Source organism: Pecten maximus, chromosome 15, assembly GCF_902652985.1.
Source record: "Pecten maximus chromosome 15, xPecMax1.1, whole genome shotgun sequence".
NCBI lineage: Eukaryota > Metazoa > Mollusca > Bivalvia > Pectinida > Pectinidae > Pecten > Pecten maximus.
Window position 1 is genome coordinate 18,105,784 of NC_047029.1, and position 25,555 is coordinate 18,131,338.

Sequence of the window (25,555 nt, forward strand, 5' to 3'; positions counted from 1 at the left end):
TGAACTCACTTATTATTTTTTGCCATATATAAAAAAAAAATTTCTTCAGGATATAGACGAGACTCCATCGATTGATTGTGTGAATAAACTTCACAGTCTTCAAGATGTCGGGGAAATTCAATGGAAAATGAAATGCACGAAACGTTTCTGTGGAAAAGTGGCCTTTATCATTGATGTTACCAACTTTCTTCAAAGTGATCACAGAAAAAGTAAAAAAAGCAGATTTAATCCTGAATTCGACGTAAAAGGTTCCGTAAGTAGAACTGGTGTGTCCATTATTAGTTCAGTTGTCCACGGGGTAAGCTGAATTAAACTCTTTAACGACTTCTAATAACCAAAAGGGCCAGTGTCATCAATACCAGTAGCATGTTTGCATAAGACACTACCAAGTTTGATTAAAGGAATTGTCTTGACCTATTTGCAATTCCACTAAGGCCTGATGAGATAAAATCCTGCAGTGACTTCTGAATGATCAAAAAGGTCTCTATGTTTGGTTGTTAACATATGCTCGAATGAAAGAGTATCAAATGTGTCAAAATGCATATGCAATTTCCATGAACTTAGTAATCAGGTTCATATAGTTACTTTAGATGCCGATGAGCGATACAGGTCCCATGGGCCTTTTGTTGAATACATTTCTCAGTTTATATGTAGGGAAAAAACTCCTTCGTTTACACCCTTCATTTAATTCCGTCACTACCTCCATACGCTTTAAAGTGAACCCGGAACGAAAAAAGATATTCAAATATGTTATTGCATGTTACCATTAAAGCAGAATGTCGCTAACCCGAACCAAAATCGGTTTGCCTAGAGCCGAGAAATCGCACATCGAAGTACACGATTTGTTGGTCGACTGCTAATCAGCATATGTCGGTCAGTTATGCTGATTTGGAACTCTTCAGTTTGTGACGTCATAGGTTTAACGGAGTAACTGAAATGGCTGCCAGCAGCATATAGACGACAGTGTGAAAAGTAGCAACACAGACATGTCTGAAATCGATCTGGACATGAGTATTAAGGTTGATGACTGTGCTAAATAATGCCGACAAGATGGAATCCGAAAATTTCAGTTTGAACCTTTAAGAAAATCAATCTTAGTGAAATCGACTCTGAAAATGCCCGCTTGGGTAACACAGAGTGATGTGTGTGATGTACCAGGACATAATGTTATAAACAATCCGAAAAATCGGTCAATCACCAATAAATGTATATAAGTGATATGTTAACAATTATTTACTCATTTATATGAAAAAGGAACACGGCATATTTTTTAAAAATAAAATAATGTGCGATTTTATTCGCAAATTATCATTCAAATAAACATACCAACAATACAACAGTTCTGGATACTCTGGTTTGTGAGACAATACGATACACTTTGGTTTGGTTTATTTTGTTTGACGTCCTATTAACAGCTAAGGTCCACGTACAATAAACTTATGTAGTGTATTCTATACGAAACTCGCTTTTAGTTATGAAAGACATTGCATTAACAATAATACATAGATTTATCGTGATCTACATTATACTAAAGCTCTCCCATATGAAAACCAATGTTGGAACCAACAACATAGTTTTAAAGATACAGATGTTTTGTTTTTTTATAAAATGTCATGGTCTCGATCAAATGCTTAAGAAAGATGAATATACGATCATTGTCCTTGGCGTTATATAAAAGTGCTTCGCAGTAACTGATAGTTTAGATAGAGGTACATATCATAGGTAATTATCAAAACCATAACCAGAGACCTATATATCACCGCTGTATACGTCTCTGCAATAGCTTTGGCTCCTTTTTTGACAGTATATAAACAAAATAGAAAAGACATACAGTTTAGTCCAATGTTAATGATTATAATAAATACTAAAAACTAACAAACTCGCAATGATTAAAGTGTATCTGTTTTGTCAAATATAGTGAAGTGATTGAGATCCTTGTGATTTTACTTTACATTCATGTGTCGCAAGTAAAATCTTAAAAGAGGACTTTAAAAATATACTATATTCAACTTTGAGTTGGTTAGTATACCGCTAAACAATTACAAGGTGTGAACGGTCCACAAGCTCGTCACACCTGTCACTGCACCACAGGTGATTTTTGGCGTTCTAATCATCACGCGCCGATAATTGTTTGTACGTTAACACCTTTGGGTTCCATGCACATCAAAAATAATTAAGAATTGGATGTCATAATAAAGATTTGGAAGTTATGGACTCGTAACCTTCAAGTCAGCTTGGTAAAGTTATATAGTTGGGCTGCAGTGTAAATGTAAATATCCTTATATAAATATTCGTGAGGGATTTGAATTTGCGTTTGACTCTCCTCGCGAATTAACGCGAAATATAAGTGATTTACAGTATATACTGCCCTGCGTTTCCATATGTAGGCTACTTACATATGAAAATACCTACATCTGTGTGGAAATCAATATCATGAACTAAGTCTCTTGCAGCAATTGTCGTACCATTAACTCCTAGAAAACTACATTTACCTAATTGTTTATTATGTTTCAAACATCAGACCTGTTACAATTCGCTATGAACATATTATGATTCACAGCTGAAATGCACCGTCAACATTGATGCCCCGTGATATATATGTAAACTTTATTTTACAATAATTCTGAAATAAGTTATAACGACTAACATTAATCACTACTGCCGGATGGAAGCGCGCGGGGGGGGGGGGGGGGGGGGGGGGGTGTTATTTGGAGGAAACTGGAGTACCTGGTAATCTCCCGTGGTAGATCAGATGATCAGATACCTTTTCACGTCATTTCCGCCTGGGTGAAAGGCAAATACATTATCTGATGCCATAGAAGCATATGCATTATGCTATTAAAGACAATGGGACTCGGACAAGGCATGGTTAATTATGTAATGTTATGCTCGTGTATATAGTATCGGCGATTATAATACCGCTTGTTCCTGAATGTCCTATCAACTTTAATGTTTTCTTTGCTTGCTTGCTATATTGACAATATCTAATTCCGTGTGATATCTATTAACCAGGCTGAATCTCGAAGATCACAGGATGAACCCTTTCTACCAGCTGACAAAGAATCATTGCGACGTCTTGTGAGTGGGCTTGGTAGACGAAAGAACAGAGAGAAACTGATGCAATTGTTAGGTCAATCAACGTGAGTTACATACAAATAAAAATTGCATGTTGATGCTTTACATTTGTGACTTACTTTTGAAGACTATATGGTTTTATGCTTTGGTTTGGTTTGGTTTATTTTGTTTAACGTCCTATTAACAGCTAAGATCATTTTATGCGTGCGACATGCATGCGTGTATCGAGTGCGTATGTTTTGGGGGTTTTTTTTTTGGGGGGGGGGGGGGGGGGGGGGCGCTGCCGTATATTCGTGTTAAGTCTCCTTGTGAAAGGCCGGAACTTGTGCTACTTTACTAAAGCATACTGCCGAAGACACCCAGCAGCACACCCCACCCGGTCACATTATACTGACAACGGGCGAACCAATCGTCCCACTCCCAATATGCTGAGCGCTAAGGAGGTACAGCAACTACCATTTTTAGGTCATCTGACCCGGTGACCCGAAGTCATCATGCTTCGTCCGTCGTCGTGTCAGTCCGAAATCCAAGATGGCCGCCATAGCCGCCATCTTGAAAAACACATTTTAAACTTCTTCTCAAGTTCCACCAGTGCTGTTGGGCTGAAACTTGCCTGAAATGATCATGAGATGATCCCGACCAAGTGTTGTTATTTTTCGGGTCGGTCCGAAATCCAAGATGGCCGCCATAGCCGCCATCTTGAAAAACACATTTTAAACTTCTTCTAAAGTTCCACCAGTGCTATTGAGCTGAAACTTGCCTGAAATGATCCTGATATGATCCCGACCAAGTGTTGTTATTTTTCGGGTCGGTCCGAAATCCAAGATGGCCGCCATAGCCGCCATCTTGAAAAACACATTTAAAACTTCTCAAGTTTCACCAGTGCTATTGAGCTGAAACTTGCCTGAAATGATCCTGATATGATCCCGACCAAGTGTTGTTACTTTTCGGGTCGGTCCGAAATCCAAGATGGCCGCCATCTTGAAAAACACATTTAAGACTTCTCAAGTTCCACCAGTGCTATTGAGCTGAAACTTGCCTGAAATGATCCTGATTTTATCCCAAACAAGTGTTGTTATTTTTGGGGTCGGTCCGAAATCCAAGATGGCCACCATAACCACCATCTTCAAAAACACATCTTAAACTTCTTCTCAAGTTCCACCAGTGCTGTTGGGCTGAAACTTGCCAGAGATGATCCCTACCAAGTGTTGTTATTTTTTAGATAGGTCTGAAATCCAAGATGGCCGCCATATCGCCATCTTAAAAAACACATTTTAAACTTCTTCTCCAGTTCCACTGGTGCCATTGAGCTGGAAATTGGTGAGGATGTTAAGAAAGGAGGGCCAACAAAGTGTTGTTATTTTTTCAGCCTCGTAAAAACTTTGACATAGCAGCAATGGCGGCCATTTTGTAACATGATTGCGCAATCATGGTTTTCCTGAACAACACCTATTTCAAACTTCTTCTCAAATTCCACCGGTGGGATTCAGCTCTAACTTACCAGAAATTATCCTTAGATGGTCCAGACCAAGTGTTGTTATTTATTGGGTCGGTCAGAAATCCAAGATGGCCACCGTGGCTAACAGTGCCACTATATACTTGCTACAGAGAATGCATACTACAATAATATAAGGGTTTTAATTTAGAGTCAGATGACCGTTTAGGCCCCTGGGCCTCTTGTTAAAGACTCTGGTATGTCTCGGCTAGGGGACATAACCCAAAGCCTTCCTCACAGCGGCGAACGCTCAATTGAAGACCAAAGGCGAGGCATTGTCAAGGGAGACATTAGGAAGAAAGTTGTTCAGAAAGATGAGAAAAGAAAACATCCCAAATTTAGTCGCCTCTTACGATCATGCAATGGGGGCAGCAGGTATAATTCTTACGCCCTACCTGTAAGACATTGGTTTTATGCATGTTTTAAGTAAAATTGTTAGGGTCAGTATAATATCAGTTAAATAAATATTAAAGAGTCAACAGTAAGTTTTCTTTGCAACCAAATAGTAACACCAAACCATATTTGTCATCCCCTAATACCTGAACATCAGAGAGGATGTAGGTATGTTACCGTACCTTCTTAACTGCATTTGTATGTATTTAACAACAATCACTCAAATGTGTTTCATTAATACTTTTCGAAAATCTTCATCGGCGCTCAAGTGCCTTCATTCGTCAGGGGGGCTTTTGGCAAACTTCAACCATCGAGCCATATTTCCTTTACATCAGTCAAAATTGAATCTCGTGAAGGTATTAACATTGCTTCAGACGCCTTATTTAGAGTATGGTAAATTCTTTATCTTCAAAAGACCCTGGGATTTTCCAATGTTCTTTTAATTTGTCCAGATTAAAAGGCTATCGTGATATTAATATTCACATGATAGTAGTCACACTAACTACTATGTTGATAATGATACCTAAAGCCACTCTATATATTTATATAAATGATATTATTATATTTAAAGCAGTGAACTAACAGGATATTAATATTGGACAGTATATGATATATTGCAATATTCACGAAATATGACAGGTGAATACCTTTACAATATCATTCTCTGCCGACACCTTATTTAGTGCACAAGGAGTCAGATGGCAATATTTTAATTCTGGTCAGCGTTTAAATAGGAATTCCACCATAAGATGTACTGTAAATAACTAGCTGGTTGAGATTTGTATTCAGTGCGTTATGCATTATTCTTGTTTTTTAATTTTTATTTTTCATTTTATTTCTAATTTTTATTTTATATTTTTATTGATTTATTCTATTTAGTTGCTTGTTTTTTTGTTTTTTTGTTACTTTTCTTATAGAATCACTTTTGATTCTGGAAACCAGGAGCTACTTGTTGACGCTTTATCGGACATCCAACAGAGGGATCGTACGTCATTTTTGACAAACATCAGCATGTCTTTAGCTGAAATGCAGATGCCATGTAACGAGGACATAAGTTATTTCTTCTTGAATATTGGCAACCCGGTGACACCCTCTTCGATAATTGAATCGGACAAAAGAAAATGCTTAGCATTCCCTTATGAAGACCAAGACGAGACCCAACCAAAAGAAATCCTTTATCATAGGTCAGATTCAGATGTACACGCGAAAAGACGTCATCCAGTTGAAAATGCTGATTTTGGATTTCAAGAGGAGCACAATTCAACAGCCGCCAAGACACGCAATGGGACATATCTACCACCGAACACATCTGGGGATATTTCGGATCAAACAATGACACTATCAGGGCTCGGTGTAGGGGCTACAGTAGAAGGGGTGCAATTGGGGCAGCCGTCAAGCGCTGCTGGTGATGCAATTGAAATCGATAAATATTTGTAAAAGTTGATATGACTAACCGTATGCACACCATTTCAACAAATCAGTATTTATCAAAGTCAAGTTGGAACACTTGAACATTCGTGCATGAGTATGTAAGCTCAAAGACAAAAACAATGGAGGTAGTAATTTTGATAACAACAATCGTAACGATGTTGAGTTAGAGTTCTTTGCTTGTGTCTGACATTGGAATTGACCACTGTGACTGTAACGTTTTAATGCGTGATACTGAAACGTAGGGCCATCTTCTACTTTATGAAATACTAGATGGCTGCGAGAGGTATCTTACCACTGAAATTAAAATTGCATTATCTATTTTGTAATAACAAACACAATTCCATCATGTTTATCTTTCTTAAAAAAAGTGTTTTCTAGCTGATTGTGTAATCAAAATATTAGATAAATTGTTAATACTAATCTACACTCTTTTTTATTGATTGATCTTGTTTAGATTTCAAATATATTCAAATATTGCGGATCTGTTTAACCTGATGTTTGCTTAATTACATATATTTACTTTTATTTCAACATGAGATCATGTAGGGATTTTTTTTAACTTAAAATGTTTTGAAGCAGTTTGAAATTGAAGTACAATTAAAGTACGGGTTTATTTTTTAATCAAACTTTGATTTCAAATTACTTAACCTCAAATTACGTAAAGTAATTTAAAGGATTCATGATCTATTTTTATGCGTTAATGAAATCTTGGATTACTTGGCCCTGTATTTGTTGAGACGAGGACGTATCTAATACTGAGAACGTAGTTGCTTCCCTTTTATAAGAACACCTCGAACATTTGCTATGTACATGAATTGGTCCATATTCCCGTCAAAATATACATCTGTCTTTTAGAGGTTTTGAATCGACATGGCAGCCATCTTGAAAAACACATTTTAAACCTCTTCTTCAGTTCAACTGTTGCCATTAAGCTGAAGATTAGTGAGGATGTTATTGTAAAAACTTTGACAGGGCAGCCACGGCGGCCATTTTGTAACATGATTGCAAAATCATAGTTTTCCTGAACAACACCTATTTAAAACTTCTCAAATTCCAGCAATGGGATTCAGCTCTTACTGACCAGAAATGATCCTGAGATGGTTCCTGACCAAGTGTTGTTTTTTTATCGGATCGGTCAGAAATCCAAGATGGCCGCCATGGCAGCCATTTTGAAAAACACATTTTTAACTTCTTCTCCAGTTCCACTGGTGCCATTAAGCTGAAGATTAGCGAGGATGTTAAGGAAAGAGAGTCAACAATGTGTTGTTATTTTTCAGCCTCGTATAAACTTTGACATGGCAGCCACGGCAACCATTTTGTAACATGATTGCGCATTCATTTTCAAACTTCTTTTCAAATTCCACCAGTGGGATTCAGCTCTTACTTACAAGAAATGATCTTTAGATGGTCCTGACCAAGTTATTTAATTGGTTGGTCTGATATTCAAGATGGCCGCCATCTTGAAAAACACATTTTAAACTTCTCCAGTTCCACTGGTGCCATTAAGCTGAAGATTAGTGAGGATGTTAAGGAAGGAGAGCAAACAAACTTGTTATTTATCGGCCTCTTAAAAACTTTGATATGGCAGCCATGGCGCCCATTTTGTAACATGATTGTACAATCATGGTTTTGCTGAACATCACCTATTTCAGAGTTCTCAAATTCCACCAGTGGGATTCAGCTCTAACTTACCAAGAAATGATCCTGTTATTTTCCGGGTTGATCCAAATTCCAAGATGGCCACTAAGGCCCTTTGGCCTCTTGTTTCTTTCGACTTTCAGGAGAGTTGTAAACATTTGAATGATCGAAAAAAACTATACAATACATGAAGAAGGCATCTTAGGATAAAATGAAAACATTTTTTTAATAAGACTGCTATATGTTCCCTTTTAAATATAGTGAATCCGATTTATTATTCGCGTCATTTATGTGTTTTATGGGACCTTTTGGATTAATATACGTTTTAATGCTTACGGCATTGTATTAAACACTAACTATATTTACCTTGTATATATTAACAAGACACATGAATAACTATGATACATTTTTGGGATACTGAGATTCAACCAAAACATTCTCAGTCCTATGACACGCAATTGTTTCAAGCATTGTAATTGATGAAAACGAACCAAGTTTACTACATTGTATTTGATTTTTGAGTTTTAGAAAACCACAGAAGCGAATCCATGGTGTTACTATTCGAAGGCAACGACAACTCACTTTGAACTTAAAGATTCGCGTTTATAGCCATTGCTCAAAACTTACCATGGTACAATTATTGTATATAATTAAAACTCAGATTGGGCATCTCCATACACTTTTTAGGTCATCTGACCCGTGCGCCGTCCATAAACTTTTCACATTTCAATCTTCTTCTCAAGTTCCACCAGTGGCATTAAGATGAAACTTGCCAGAAATGATCCTGAGATGGTCCTGACCAAGTGTTTTTATTTTTCGGGTCGGTCCGAAATCCAAGATGGCCGACATAGCCGCCATCTTGAAAAACACATTTAAAACTTCTTCTCAAGTTTCACCAGTGCTATTGAGCTGAAACTTGTCTGAAATGATCCTGATATAATCCCGACCAAGTGTTGTTATTTTTCGGGTCGGTCCGAAATCCAAGATGGCCGCCATAGCCGCCATCTTGAAAAACACATTTTAAACTTCTTCTCAAGTTCCACCAGTGCTATTGAGCTGAAACTTGTCTGAAATGATCCTGATATGATCCCGACAAAGGGTTGTCATTTTTCGGGTCGGTCCGAAATCCAAGATGGCCGCCATAGCCGCCATCTTGAAAAACACATTTTAAACTTCTTCTCAAGTTCCACCAGTGCTATTGAGCTGAAACTTGCCTGAAATGATCCTGATATGATCCCGACCAAGTGTTTTTATTTTTCGGGTCGGTCCGAAATCCAAGATGGCCGACATAGCCGCCATCTTGAAAAACACATTTAAAACTTCTTCTCAAGTTTCACCAGTGCTATTGAGCTGAAACTTGCCTGAAATGATCCTGATATAATCCCGACCAAGTGTTGTTATTTTTCGGGTCGGTCCGAAATCCAAGATGGCCGCCATAGCCGCCATCTTGAAAAACACATTTTAAACTTCTTCTCAAGTTCCACCAGTGCTATTGAGCTGAAACTTGTCTGAAATGATCCTGATATGATCCCGACAAAGGGTTGTCATTTTTCGGGTCGGTCCGAAATCCAAGATGGCCGCCATAGCCGCCATCTTGAAAAACACATTTTAAACTTCTTCTCAAGTTCCACCAGTGCTATTGAGCTGAAACTTGCCTGAAATGATCCTGATATGATCCCGACAAAGTGTTGTTATTTTTCGGGTCGGTCCGAAATCTAAGATGACCGCCATAGCCGCCATCTTGAAAAACACATTTTAAACTTCTTCTCAAGTTCCACCAGTGCTATTGAGCTGAAACTTGCCTGAAATGTTCCCGATATGATCCCGATCAAGTATTATTTTTTGTTATTTTTCGGGTCGGTCAAAAATCCAAGATGGCCGTCATAACCACCATATTGAAAAACAAATTTTAAACTTCTTCTCAAGTTCCACCAGTGCTGTTGGGCTGAAACTTGCCTGAAATGATCCTGAGATGATCCCGACCAAGTGTTGTTATTTATTAGATTGGTCTGAAATCCAAGATGGCCGCCATAACCACCATCTTGAAAAACACGTTTTAAACTTCTTCTCCAGTTCCATTGGTGCCATTGAGCTGGAAATGGGTGAGGTTGTCAAGGAAGGAGGGCCAACAAAGTGTTGTTCTTTTTTTCGGCCTCGTAAAAACTTTGACATGGCAGCAATGGCGGCCATTTTGTAACATGATTGCGCAATCATGGTTTTCCTGAACAACACCTATTTCAAACTTCTTCTCAAATTCCACCGGTGGGATTCAGCTCTAACTTACCAGAAATTATCCTTAGATGGTCCAGACCAAGTGTTGTTATTTATTGGGTCGGTCAGAAATCCAAGATGGCCACCATGGCCAACAGTGTCACTATATACTTGCTACAGAGAATGCATACTACAATAATATAAGGGTTTTAATTTAGAGTCAGATGACCGTTAAGGCCCCTGGGCCTCTTGTTATGGAATATCATCCAGAATTCATCGTCCAGTGACTCTGAATATAAGGGGTGCTGGGTATTTTGATTATAAAAATTTCAGTTTATATTTGAACGTTGTATTATGGACATTTCAGAATAAATGATATATAGGAATTTTAATCTTTTTATTGTTTTATGATGTTAAATGTTTGTTTGCTGAACATAAGTTTGCATTATGTTCATTGAATCATGTGCATTAATTTATACTGGAAACATTGTCATTGGTAGTCGTTGGAACATGGACGCGCATATGATTAATTGGTTTGACTCTCAGCAAGATCCCTACCTAAGAATTTGTAAACCAGTCATTTGTATTGTAGTCATATCATTTTTATGTTGGATTTTGATGGTGATTTTGACATCTTTCGATGACCTTCGCATGATTATGTTTTCATGATATTTTGATTATTGCCTTATTCTTATGATGAATATGTATTAATTTTCACCTGTTTATAATAAATTGTCATCTTTTATAAGATCGCATTTTAATTTTTATTTCACTTGTTTGAGACCTCTGTACATCTTTCTCTTGCTCATGATGTTGATCTTAACGCCATCAGGATTATATGACAATACAAACAAGCGGTTAAAGTGATGAGGGAGATGTAATGATATTTCATATGACGAAAATGGTCATCATCTCGCAATCGAAAATGTAACACTTATCATTTCCCGGTTGATAAAATCCAAGCCTTTCCTGTTTTTATAACAGTAACAGGACTTCCACAACAATCCAAATACACCGCTTCGTCAATATACAGATCGAGCTCTCGCCGGTATGGGCGTGGCCAAATTGACCGACGTTGAAAGCTTCTTTCGGATTGGTCAATCCGCTACAGTATGACGTGTCACTAGCAGAGGTCACAGAGTACTTAACGGCGTACGTGTAGCGATGTAAAACAATGTTTCTAAATATATGCGATAGCTAACGTGTTAAAATGATATCGGTCTCGAGTTCAAACCAAATGTCATGTTCTAATCGCCAGTATAGCCACTCAAAACAACGTACTATCCCCTAAATATATTGTATATTGGTACACCCTCGTATAGTTTAAAGTGAAAAAAGGATATATCTTGTGGTACAGCAAACAACTCTAGGATAGATAGCATGTTGGACATGTATATACAAAAAGTATATAGATGTATAAAGTTGTATAGATAGTCAAATATTGTATATACAGAACACTTGATAAAAATCTGCACCACACAGATGTGTCATTCTTCTAGAGTCAGTGATAGTAAGGACCAAAACAAGGTAAAACCAAGCAGGGAGGCAATCGAAATTGGTCATAGAGCAAGACTAGATAGGAAAGTACATTGGCTAAGTTATTAAAGTTAGAATCAGCAACAGAGAGATCAACTACATATCTACCTTATTTGGTCAAAAACGTTAAAAAATCTTCAGTAGCATCAAAGTAATACATCAATAAAACCATATGATATTTGGTGTTGGAATGTCACAGGTTGAAAACCCTACTGGACCCGAGGCTTTTAGTTTTTGTCATGTCTTTGAACCCTTGTTTGTTTATTCTTCTTCCCGTCAATGTATTATAATCAGCTTTATCCTGATTCTAAATTCTGATACAATTTCAAGTATTTTGGCTGTGAACTTGATGATTCTGAAAAAATTTCCCCCATTTTGGCTGTTAACGTGATGATTCTAATAAATTTCCTCTATTTTGGCTGTTAACTTGATGATTCTGATAAAAGTTCCCCTATTTTGGCTAAATCGGCAAAAGATCCGGCCTATCACAAGGAGACTTAACACGAACATACCGCAGCCTCCCAAAACACATATACGCACTCACCACACGCATACATGTCGCACGCACGGGAGGCCATCCTTAAATGACCCTAGATGTTAATAGGACGTTAAACAAAATAAACCAAACCAAACTATTAAACAAGCCACCATACAGACTACTTCAGAGGAATGCTCCCTAAATGGAATGTCAGACATTGGACGTCGCACCAGGCTCACTAATTATGATAAAAGTATGGTTAACAACATCAATCAGTCTATAAGGATGGAGGGTATCCAATCTTCCGCGTCATTACGTGTCAAAGATCAACCTTTATCATATTGAAGTGAAAGTTACCAGAAAAGAAATGAATAATTGTAACAAGAACATGTGTCATTTGCTAGTTTCTCCACTCAACTGATTCCACTTTCTGAACAAAATGACTCATGAGCAGGAAACAAAAATAAAAAAACATAAATAATTTTGTTTTGTTTTCGATATTTTCTTAATTTTGATTTTGATTTTTTTTTCTTGGTCTCAATTTGCGATTTCAATCTACTACACTGTGATCTTTCGCCGCATGGAACTGTAGATCGTGACAGAATTTATTGTGGCGATTAACTTATTGGCCCTGAAAGAATTCCCCCTATTTTCCTGTTGACTTGTTGGTTCTGATAAAAATTTCCACTATATCGGCTGTTAACGTGATGATTCTGATAAAATTTCCCCTGTTTTGGCCGTTAACGTGATGATTCTGATAAAATGTCCACTATATCGGCTGTTGACTTGATGATTCCGATAAAATTTCCACTATATCGGCTGTTAACGTGATGATTCTCATAAAAAAATGTCCCTATTTCGGCTGTTAACGTGATGATTCTGATATACAGATACATTTGGGTCGGAGTCATTAATATAAGTTGGGTCACTTTTCTTCAGACCCAATAGCTTATGGACGTATTAATTTGTAATGTGGTAATAACGACAATACAGACAACTAAATTGTCGAATTTTCGAGGCAATCTGCCCCTTTATCAAGACACAAGTAAATTACAAACGATCACATATAGAAATAGAACAGTTACACAAATATAGTAGGTATAAACAACAATAGATATCGTTATGTTGTGAAAACGACCCCCTCGGTAGATAATTAATTCAATAGGGCCTATTATAATTAATTAGAAAATATCTAAGGTGGTCAACGGATGGTAAAAGTAAATAGATAAATAATATAACTAAAACGTTTAACAAAATAATACCGCGAGCTGAATCGATGTGATGGCAGCGCGTGCTATGTAGTGAATGGGTTTTTTTTCTACGCGGTATAGCTTCATTTCGTCCCGCAAATCTCGGCCAAAGGGTAGCAGTGACAATTTCTGGTGGCAAATCTTATATTACTGACTAAAATTATTTTGTTTTAACGAAATTAAAATAAATAATTGAATACAAATGTGTTTATGTATAAATGTATAAGTTAAACATTAAAATCAAACAGAATGGTCGTCGAAAAATCCCATTTGGGTAACGATCACCGGGTGGCTGTATCAGGACGACTCGTCACAACTTATTCAGCCAATCAGCTGCTGTTTCCTGTGAACCAAATCCCAGGAAATATGAGGAAAATGTGTATAAGAGGTCTGTAAGGATTGGTCTGATCACGACAGGTAATTCAAATCTTCGGATCACCGACACATATGATGCATTGTGCTAATAATTGACGAAGGAAGACAACTTTATGACTTGTGCCCTGACCGGGCCTCGAACTCACGATCTACGGAACAAAATCGAAACACATATATATATTTATGGAACAAACAGTAGGGTGTCCTCGTGGAGGAAAATATATTGAAAAAAGTAAAAATCGACAAAGACAAAATCGTGGTTTCGCTCCATCTTGGGAGCTCTTGAGACTCCCATGAAAATTGTAATATGCTTCAGTGTCAATGAAGAGGTCCCATGATGGAGCAACAGCGCCAATTTGTATCTGTTGGGTTTTACAATTTAACGACAGTATGGTCCAATATAGACACTGGATCCTGCCAAACATATGTTCGCTGGATGCGTATTACTAGTAATAGTAACAGACAATTATATAGTAGGTCAAATGTATATTTACATTAATAAGTCTGATTGAACAGGCTCGCGTTTCCGGGATGACGTTAAAAGTCATATGACATAAATATGCACATGAACAATAAACAATATATGATCATTTTTCAATAAACGACTCCAAAGCGAATACATCAATGTAAACAAATATCTTGCATTGTTTTGTTTTGATATTGACAATTGTTTCTGGCTAACTCAAAACGTAAAAGAAATTTCAGATTACATATAATTACATTAAATATAACAGATGATATTCTAGTGTAGAAATATCGCAAATTCTTCACGTTTAAATAGGGACGGTGAACCTATATCGTCAAAATGGCTGCCCCGGATGTATAAGATTGGTAATGAATAACTTATTTAAGATGAAATCAAATAAGTATCTACATTAGACAGCAAAATGTGAAGGTGTGTATATAAACATTGGACTATCTTACTGTGTTATGTTTGTATGTGCTTTATACAGAAAATGTATGCCAATGGTAGGCAATTTTAACGAGATGCGCGCTTCTTTGTCCTTCTGTATTTCTCCGGAGGCTAAGAAACATGCTGGTCTTTTTAGTTATGGTTGTGTCCATGGGCAAGACACTTTACCCACTTGATCTGGATTGCATTTGACGGGCATCCCATAAGTTGTTCAGTTAGGTAGTCACAAACTACAACACGAAGACCCCGCCCTCAAAATAACTCTAGCTGTTCACAGGGCGATAAAATCAACAATCAAACAAACTAACTAACAGACAGACATTCTTTATTTCCTCTTCAACAGAGATTGTGTATGTCAAACAGTTTACATTTTGTATAATGCCATCTGACTTAATATTGAACATGGTAATATACATATCGATTCATACATATATATTTAGAAAAAAAGATAGATAACTTACGATATATTCCTGCATTTTAATTGTACAATACAATAGACTACTTGTAAAAACAAAAACAAACATGTTGTTATCTTATACAATAATGGACACCGTATGATAAGAACTGTTACATCAATATTTAATATTTTAAGCTAATTATAATAAAGCTCCATCTCGTACAACATTCCATTGATATATCTAGACATATTTAATAACAGTGCTTCCCATTCTATATTTGATAAATACAAATTTGAGCGATCACCAAGTAAACAAGAGGCCAAGGGCCACGTAGTTCTCTGGGCATGGTATTATTTTTCCTATTTATTGTTGTAAATTTTCTTACATTTGGCAATTATAATTTGTTTTTTCAGAACCAACATCTCAACTGTAAACGATCTTTTACAGTGCAGCTCTTACGACTTTCTCAGCTAAAATTACAAACTTTCCGCTCAGTCGGCAAACCGTAAATCAACAATCAACCTACCATCAATCAATCTATAACCGAATAACCGATTACATTTTATCATCAATCAAAAATCGATAACTGAATGAAATCAATAATTGATCACCAACGAATGATCTGTTTTGAACAATTGCTAAAAAGGTTATTATGATGTACAATCTATCATAGTATTATCTTATGAATTATGTGCACGCTATATTCTTAGGTTAAACTTTCCGATGACAATCAAACGTCCTATAACCTCGTACCATTTATGATTATTTTTATTTCTGTAGCTGTAGTCGTCGTCCAAATGATGTTAATGTTGTCAATATTTGTACGTTATAAACTATAGTTATATTGGACATTTTGAGTACCTGCATGTTCACATTTGAGGGAATTAGAATTATTCAAATTGCGTTCATATTTACTACTTTTAAAGAAAAAGAAATTTTAGTCACAGACCTAATCAGATAGCGAGGAACAACAGTCAAAACGACCCCTATTTGAGCTGGCGCATCTGTACACAGCGCATGCTCCTAATTGTGGATGATAAGGGAGAAATAGTAAGGCCACGTATACATACATGTACCTACACTTGTACATGTATCATATACATGTGCTTCACCGTTGTTACTAAAAATAGACATTTAAACTTAAAGTTTCTTCAATCAAAAGAAGTTCCAGTAGATATCGAATGTTCTTATTGTTATCAACGCAACAACTTCACAATACCTATTATCTGGCAGCAGAATATACAGCAATGAATGCACAGTTAAGATAAAAAAAAATCTGTTTACAAGGTGCAAAGAAGCAAATTGTTCGACCGCTGGCTATAGTTCTCGGGTCTATAAATAGCCACAGAGAACTAAAAATCTGTTTACAAGGTGCAAAGCAGCAAATTTTTCGACCGCTGGCTATAGTTCTCAGGGCTATAAATAGCCACAGAGAACTAAAAACTACATTGATCTTCATTGCTTAATTCTGAAATTTTTACATACGATAGTACTTCTATAGCATCTATAACAACACCATTCATCATTTTATCACGACTTAAATATAATCATGGACATTCTAGTAAGAAATGCAGAATAATATCTTAACTTAATGTCTTTACTTTACAAGTAGTTTGATAATATGTATGTTTCGAATTTCTTAGATTTTCTTCCTTTTTTTTCTTCATTTCATCAGTCGTCCGGAAATAGCTAGATAATACTATATAACAGTATTTCAATAAGGCTGAATTTCTTTTTTATTTATCTCATGTTTCCCTTCCTACATGGAAAGTCATCTCGATAAAAAATAACATGTATACACGTATAACAGGTGTTACAAACAAGGTACTGGGAAATCAAGGAAATCTGAAACATCAATGTATTTTCTTTGGCCTTATTCATATGAATGACATTAGAATAATGAATAATATACTAACTTTATACAAAGTGATTTTGGCATCGCATGTGTCTATATTATGTATAGACTAATCTTTATACATCGTCTTCAACTGGGACAACGTTGAGACGTAAAGATAAACCGGGTATTGGGAATGAATTCTACACAGGCCTGATTATTTCTAACACGATAGTTTGGCATCGAATATGTCTATTGTTCACTGTATACTTCAACTGATTATGTTGATTCCACAATACGACAGCCTAGTTTCTGTATCGGTCGGCAGTTTCCGTACCGAGCGATCCGTTCACCATGATTGTCACGTAAACTTCGGAGCAGGTTATACGCCTGCAAAATAAACAAAAACACAATTAAGTATAATTCTATTTCACCACTCCAGTTTGTTCTGAAATAGAATTTTCTATAAGGTTGACAAATACCTGCATAGCAGGGATTCCAGATCGAAAAAATGAAACTACATTTTAAATTCGGTATTATAAGTGCCAACTAAAAAACTTGATGATACGCGAATTCACGTGTCCGCCATAATAAGTACGCTTATAATATACAAAATAAGTACGTTTATAATATACAAAATAAGTATGTTTATAGTATACAAAATAAGTACGTTATAGTATATAAAATAAGTAAGCTTATAGTATACAAAATAAGTACGTTTATAGTATATACATAATAAAGTACGTTTATAGTATACAGAATAAGTATGCTTATGGTATACAAAATAAGTACGTTTATAGTATACAGAATGAGTACGTTTGTAGTATACAAAATAAGTACGTTTATAGTATATAAAATAAGCACACTTACAGTATTCAAAATAAGTATGCTTATGGTATACAAAATAAGTATGCTTATGGTATACAAACTAAGTACGTTTATAGGATTTAAAATAAATACGCTTATAATATACATAATAAGTAAGCTTAATGTATACAGAATAAGTACGCTCATAGTATATAAAATAAGTAATCTTATAGTATACAAAATAAGAACTCTTATATTATACATTATATACGCTTACAATATACAAAATAAGTACTCTAAGTAAACAAAATAAATACGCTTTTAGTATGCAAAATAAGTACGCTTATAGTTAACAAAATAAGTATGCTTATAGAAACAAAGTAGTTACTCTGAGAGTATCTCTGTTTGTATACAAAATTAGTACGCTTATAATAACAAGATAAGTACGCTTATTGTATACAAAATACGTACGACTATAGTTTACAAAATAAGTACGCTTATTGTATACAAAATAAGTTCGCTGATAGTATACAATTATACATTAAACAATTCCATTGGTACCTGTTCAGCACTTGGCGGCTGTGCTTGTTTCGAAGGATTACTTGTTATGTTATTCGCGACGTTTACAAAAATGTTCTTTGTTTAGCCCTATTTATGTTTACATAACCTTTGTTGATTAATCAATGAGAGTTGTAGATTTTGTTATCCCAAAATGAAATGCTTTTAAGATAATAACAGGATAATTAATCGCAAATATTGCTGTCCTTGAATGCTTACCCTGAGAGAGATTGATTTGTGCGTCCTCATGACGATCCAGCGGACACGCTCACTACATGGGGGCGTGGTCAATGATCCCACGTAGGTATAAAATGACCGGTTATATGGCATCATTATACTTGGGTTTAGAGATGCCCGAATTCCCTTCACTATAAATAGAACAAACATCTTTTTAGATATCATGATATTATCATACTGGACGATATTTCCACTCCATCCACTCTTTACTAAGAAATAATAACCGATAAATAGCATCATTACGTTTCTTTGAGGTAATGGAACGCCCTTAGATGTAAAAAGGGAAAGTATCTTTCAAATGGTGTTATTACTTTGGTTGACGGACGCCCGCACTTCTTTTAGTTTAAAAATAAAGATATGTATTAACACGCCCGGTTATGGACATAGTGATATTGGGTTTGAGGGACCTTCGTACTTCCTTCACTGTACAAGGAACGATATCAAATGACCCTCTTATAAAGCGCTAAGGGAAAATACAGTATCTTGAAATGTGATATATTGGATCACTTCCGAATTAAAGAGTGATTGTTTAGGTTTGTGTGAACTTACTGTCGGGAACCCGTACATCGGCCATGTGATCTTGAATGAATCTGTCCAGCTCACCTGCTGGTCCCATACCAACCTACAAACACATGTCCTCTAGATAAATTTACAAATTCAGAAATTGTCCGATTGCAATGAATTTTGGTATGTAGGTACATCATGGGTCACCGGTTACTCTTATAACCGCACTTTAACTTTTGTAACAAAATGGTTGTCATTTCCTGGTCTTTAATTGGTCCAAATTAAGATATATTGTCCGTCTGATTTTAATGACATTTGATATGTATATATATAGATACATCATGGGGCACCAGTCTTTCTCTTAAACTCATTTTCACATTTCAACAAAATGGTTGCCATTTCCTAGACTCTGATTGGTTTCAAATTTAGTTATTGTCTGACTTTGATGAAATTTGCTGTGTAAGTACATCTATGGACACCGGTCACACTTGTAACCTCATATTCACATTTAAAGAAATGGCCGCCATTTAACTGGCCTCTGATTGGTCCAAATTAAGATATTGTGGGATTTTGATGAAATTTGATGATACAGGTAGATAATGGGACACTGTTTACTCTCATCACCTCACTTAAACGTTTTAACAAAATGGCCGCCATTTATACTTACCACTGATTGGTCAACATTTAGATATTGTCTGATTTCAATGAGATTTAGTATGTAAGTACATAATTGGCCACCGGTCACTCTTGTAGCCTCACTTTCGCATTTAACAAAATGGCCGCCTTTTCTAGGCCTCTTATTGGTCCAATTTAAGATAATGTCCGATTTTGATGACATTTGATATGCAGGTACATCACGAGACAGCGGTTACTCTTGTAACCTCACTTTCACATTTACACAATATGGCCGCCAATTGCTGGCGTCTAATTAATCAAAATTAAGATATTGTTCGATTTTCGATTAAATTTGTTTCGTTGCCATGTGAACAACACGATCTTTTATTGGTCGAAATGTATATATTAAGCGGTTTTGATGAAAACCTTGCTGAAAAGGAGTTATCGCCCCTCACTACACTTCATTCTTTCTGTGACACTCCTTTAGGTGTCACCCCACTAGTAAATTTATTTTATTTGTGCGTCTTTTTATTAGAAACTGAAGCTCGTGACTATTTATTCCAACCGCAAGAGGGAGAATAATCCGTATTTAAACCTCAATATAATGCCTTTGATTTTTTCGATCTCGTTTATAGCCAGCAACTCTCAATCACACGCTTTGTTTCGTCCAAAAGCTATTTATAATGAAAAAACAAATGTTCGAATGTCAAATACAGTAGTTATAACGAGTTTAGTTTTAACAGTACAACAAGAATTACAATACTAAGGTTAATGTAACTGTACTATTAAACACACTGACTGGAGAAGCATACCTGTACACACAAATTAAATGTGACACTTTCTGTGTATTCTATCTACTGCTTGGTATGAAGAAATACTTGCTTCAACAGTTCTGAAGATTGTTTCTATGTGGTATATCACAACATGAAGCTACAACATGTACATTTAACAATCTCCAGGGTACAGCTAAAACCAATGAGATAACACTTCATAGTTTGCTATATTTGAGACAATATTTTCAACATCAATAGCTTATACCTGATTACCAAACCGTCTTATTAGTCTACAGTTCTTTAACTGTAAACATTGTCATATTTAGAGAATAGTCGCATTATTCAGGTACAGCAGAAAATGGAAGAATGATTGTTGCAGAAAGTGAATGACATTCAATATCGCTCTAAACAAATAAGTCAAAGAACCCTACTAAATGATGTGTGTATTATGTCTTCATCATATCGTATTCACTTTAGATGAAAATAGATAGTTTATAATCCGACTCATACCTGCATGAAAACACCGACGACTACCACTCCATCTGGCTTGCTGGTTGCATTGTTTAAACTGCCATACTTCCTGTTGTAGTGTGCGAAGTGAATCTGCAAATAGATGAAACCAAGATGTCACGAGTATACATAATAGATATCGATATTAATCTTGATCTTTACTGATTCATCCAGGAGCTTCCAACTAAGTAGATTATAATTTATAGATGTACCATGCCTTAAAAACAGCAAGCCAAACAATACGGACAGCACACAATCATGCTGTTTTTTGACATGCACACATCAAACAATCTGGCATAAATAAGACAATGATGCATGAAATACATGGTACCCAAATTATATATCAGGCTTACCTCTACAGGAAACTTGATACCATCGATAGCATGTTCAGATCCTGTATCAAATCTGTCACCATAGTGGAAATGTAGCTGGTCCAATACGAAAACCTCACCAGGAAGTCCAGGTGCTCCAAACAAGAGACGGCTTTTGTGATCAAAGTAGAAAGTTGGGGCGTGACCTATAGCCAAATGAAGAAACGCTGACTGTATATTATCTATGGTATTACCGTATAGAATGTTTCAATGTTCTCATTTATTTCCTGATAATACCAATGTTATTTCCGTATATAAAGTTTCACTGTACTCATATATTTTTTATAAATTGTGTAGATATTTGTGGATAGAATTATTATACTCTGCTGATATTGGTAACTTGTAAATTATGTGAATTGGTTAACTTTATTAATTTTATTTTTTGTTCGTCACATAAAGCGTGATGCCAAGAACTTTAAACTATGAAATACATATGTATCAAAGTTTTATTATATTTGGTTATCATCGTTAGTAAATAAATTTGAATACTTTAGCAAAAGAGGGATGGTGTCTAGGGCTATCACCATAAAACATGTTTGCTTCACAGGCGCATTCATAGCAAATTTGATTTGATTTTTTTTTATATGGCAGTGGTATAAGTACTATGAGATTTTCCCGCTAGGTATGTGCAAACAATTAACATTATCTCTTGTCTGATTACTAAAGAAAAACAACTTGATCAAATGTATCTTTAGATACTTTTAAATCAATTTAAAAAAGGTAAGCATTACATTACATTGTAATGTTGCTTTAAAAACATGAACGGATACAAACAAATACGAAAACAAACAACGAAGTTAAGAAATTGCACGGTTAATTTTCCTTGTAAAATAATTACATCTTAACACATGTAAATGATTACGTTGTTATAAATGTTTATTGGTGACGTTTTGTTATATGTCTGTATTACAATTGTATCAATACCAATACGTACCGTTGTTGACAAGGTCTCCCGTCATCTTTCTGAACTCATCACTAAACTGGATCTGGTATCGTTTGTCACCCTGTACCATGCTGTTGTTTATATTTATCGGGGACTGCGTCTCCCTGCCACAGGCGGGCCAGAAAGTTGGCCATTTACTTGGTCCTATGGACATAACGAAATAAACACTGAAAAAATAGTTCACCCTGTTAATATGGTACAGCTTGTATCATCAAGTACGCTTGTGTCACCAATGTTTATTGGTTTGATCCAAAAACAATCACATGACCAATATATCCTTTTATCCCCAAGATAATAACAAAATGCATTAGTAAAGTCAATGTAATATTATATAATCAAAGTAATTTAAGATCACCAAAGCACATACTTACAATCAAATTAGATCATAACCAAAGAACATTCGTGGGGTCTTTTTCTGGTTAAGGAGTATATGTGATTGGTATCATGCACTTATAGCTTTTAGTTGAGGTCGATGCCTTGATTTATCGACCCAAGAAAATATCATGTTAACCGAGGACGTAGTTAGAGGCATAGTTCGATCTCAATACTTTCTTTTCGTGGGTGGATACTTCCAGGTACAGACAAAAGCGAAAGACTACAATGTTTTATTATTTTAACACATTACAAAATAAAAGAAACGAATAAAATATTAACCAATTTATATCAATTACCATTTTAATGTACGATCTTGTGAAAAAAAACAATGTTTAGAATTTTACTAAATACTGTTTCTAATCACCCAGCTGTAGGCCTACTGATCATGATTGCAACATTTTGACAATTGCAAATATAGCGCATATCCTCTGTATAACTGCATTCTCTCTGGTGTTTCATCTCTACTGACATAATATTAAAGCATTGTGCCGATGATTCATTATCCTCGCCGTCACAAATATTAACCAAGCGATCCTCGTTTTCCAAAAGTCTTGGAAAGTCACGCCTGTATATATGTGATGATATATTTCCATCCGAAGCACCGTAAGATTACTTAGAATCTTGACAAGCCGTTCATTCGAAAAATTAAAGTATCGAAGTCAGCAGGATATGTATCTCAGATATCGCCGGATAACATGCCAAGCTATCTTCGTTGTGTTGTCAGCAACAGAATCGTTAATAAAAAAACTTGAAACCACCATCTGGTAATGTCTCGAAATAACAACTAAATCTGTTTTTCGGCATTTCGGAAACGAAATTCGCAATATTTCTTATTGTTCGATCGAATGGGACGTATACATGCTATATTCCATGAGACTTGCACGCATCCTAGGTCAATATGTATATATTTTCTTCATAATTATAGAAATCTATGTACGTGATGAATATTATATTTACTAATAAAGGATGACCAGATTTCACGAACATTTATCTTCATTATTGTACTCTAAATATCGTCGACGGCACCACAATGAAGAATATACCTACATGAAGCTATTGATGAATGGTGATGAACCTTAATTTTCAGAAACTACTGTAAAGTCAAATCAAGAAATTGTGGTGTTCTTTTTTATCTACATATGAACACATACCTGTTCTAGCGGAGCCATCATACGAGAACATTTCCTCCGCGTGGATTTCCATGGTCTCCGGGTCAACTCTTGTGACGGTACTGCTATTGGTGAATTGCAACTGCAGCAAGAAAATAAACACAAGATTGATGAGTGCCTTCATGATCACTATCCTATTCGTGGCTTGGCGCTGCTTGGTGGCTTTAGGGAATTTAAGAAAGTAAAATGATTAAAAAAACAAGAATTATTCCGTGTTCCTTGGTGATCAAAATATATTTCCGTTCAGCTTTATAGCAATTGGAAGCTGTAGGATAATTTTGACTTGTATGGTAAGTTCTGTATTTCTTCTGTATCGGGTATGCCGACAGCTGTACGATAATGGAAAACTTGGGTGCACACGTCCGTGTTTATGATGCCTTGGGGAAACACTACTTTTACAACAGCGAAATGTTATCGAAGAGCTAACAACAGATTGTATTCTTAGAAGTTCAATGTGTCAATTTCTCGGTAAGTCACGTCAGTTCAGCTAACGTTCCGCCTTTGCAATCCGCTAAATGGTGGTCATTCAAAAACTCGTATTTTCCTATATAAAGTATTATACAAAATTAAGAAACTATCGTGCTGCACCGCTGGTGAACACTAGGAGTATATTTTGGATAGACATTTCATTTCGTGTGTTAATCTTTATATACAGAGCGAACACTCTCTTGTCATCGGTTCGCTGTCATGTCAGTCTGTCTGAAGGTTGACACGGGACACGAGAACTGTGGACCGGGTCACTGATAAAATCATCACTTCACGTCATGTCCTACTAATTTTCGCCCGGATGGAAGGTACAGCTGATTACTCATACACCATTTTAATTAAGGCAAAACAGATATACATATTAGTTTCTTGTGTATTTCAATTCGGAAAAGTTAAAAACAAAGCATATACAATGTACTATATGTTCTTGAAAGAAAATAGAAACTTAATACGAAAGCAACATCAACAAATTGTTCAATGGCTTTTCACTAGCTAGTCAGTAATTTGAAGAATGAAAAAAAGCAAATAAAACTACTATCAAGTTTTAAAGAATTTTTTGACAGTGTGAATTTTCCTAGCAATGCAATGTGTTTCGATTTCTGCTATACGTCAGATTATGATCTAATAACTACATTTATAGATTTTTTGACGCTAGCTAATCTGCGTTATTTTGACGCCTCTCATCCAGTCTCACGTAACACGAGACTCTCGTAACATTATAACATTTGGATGACGTTGATATTTCTAAAAACTTTTTAATTACTTTATATGTGGCAATTGATATGATTTCTGATCTTCTATAGGAATAAAACATATAACTAAAAACTTATTTGTGCTTTAATGATACCAACTATATATTGTCCATAGAAACATAGAATATTACTCAAACATATATTTAACTGATACTATCGATATATTTTTTATAGAAGGAACTTTTAAAATGACTACTTCGCTACTTCAATTTTTGCGTCACAATGCTCTCAGCCATCTCTTATGTGTCGTCGAGTTCAAAGATGCAATTGTCTTACGTCCATATTTTATATTTAAATTGAGGAATTGTATTGAAATGACTATTTGGTTGTATAACACTTAGAACGATATTATTCTTACCGTGATGTTGATAAGTATGTCTTTCTCGTGTTTACAATATTATATAATTACCTCAACAAAAGTCCATAAT

The 25,555-nt window shown here is 35.7% G+C and overlaps 2 protein-coding genes across 2 annotated transcripts in view; one reads left to right on the forward strand and one right to left on the reverse strand.

The window, feature by feature from the left end:
- The first annotated feature begins 56 nt into the window (after positions 1–56).
- LOC117343076 lies at positions 57–7,422 on the forward strand. Its single transcript, XM_033905361.1, has 3 exons — positions 57–253; positions 3,013–3,140; positions 5,881–7,422. The coding sequence occupies exons 1-3, from the start codon at positions 128–130 to the stop codon at positions 6,398–6,400; spliced, it is 774 nt and encodes a 257-aa protein (XP_033761252.1). The 5' UTR covers positions 57–127; the 3' UTR covers positions 6,401–7,422.
- A 7,677-nt stretch (positions 7,423–15,099) lies between these two features.
- Positions 15,100–25,555, reverse strand: part of LOC117343296 (uncharacterized protein DDB_G0284459-like) — a 120,008-nt gene continuing 109,552 nt past the window's right edge. The window contains exons 2-8 of the mRNA XM_033905640.1: positions 23,872–23,971; positions 22,337–22,489; positions 21,385–21,548; positions 21,032–21,124; positions 19,179–19,251; positions 18,612–18,760; positions 15,100–17,417 (exon numbers count right to left, since the gene is read on the reverse strand). Of these exons, the coding sequence (XP_033761531.1) occupies positions 17,307–17,417; positions 18,612–18,760; positions 19,179–19,251; positions 21,032–21,124; positions 21,385–21,548; positions 22,337–22,489; positions 23,872–23,971 (843 nt within the window). The 3' untranslated portion in view covers positions 15,100–17,306. The remainder of the gene's footprint in view (positions 17,418–18,611; positions 18,761–19,178; positions 19,252–21,031; positions 21,125–21,384; positions 21,549–22,336; positions 22,490–23,871; positions 23,972–25,555) is intronic.

Bases quoted from the DNA above. Each gene is read 5' to 3' on its own strand.
- LOC117343076 (XM_033905361.1), top strand. From the start codon at position 128: ATGAAATGCACGAAACGTTTCTGTGGAAAAGTGGCCTTTATCATTGAT. The intron at 254-3,012 runs GTAAGTAGAACT...TCTATTAACCAG, and splicing joins AATTCGACGTAAAAGGTTCC to GCTGAATCTCGAAGATCACA. The intron at 3,141-5,880 runs GTGAGTTACATA...CTTTTCTTATAG, and splicing joins CAATTGTTAGGTCAATCAAC to AATCACTTTTGATTCTGGAA.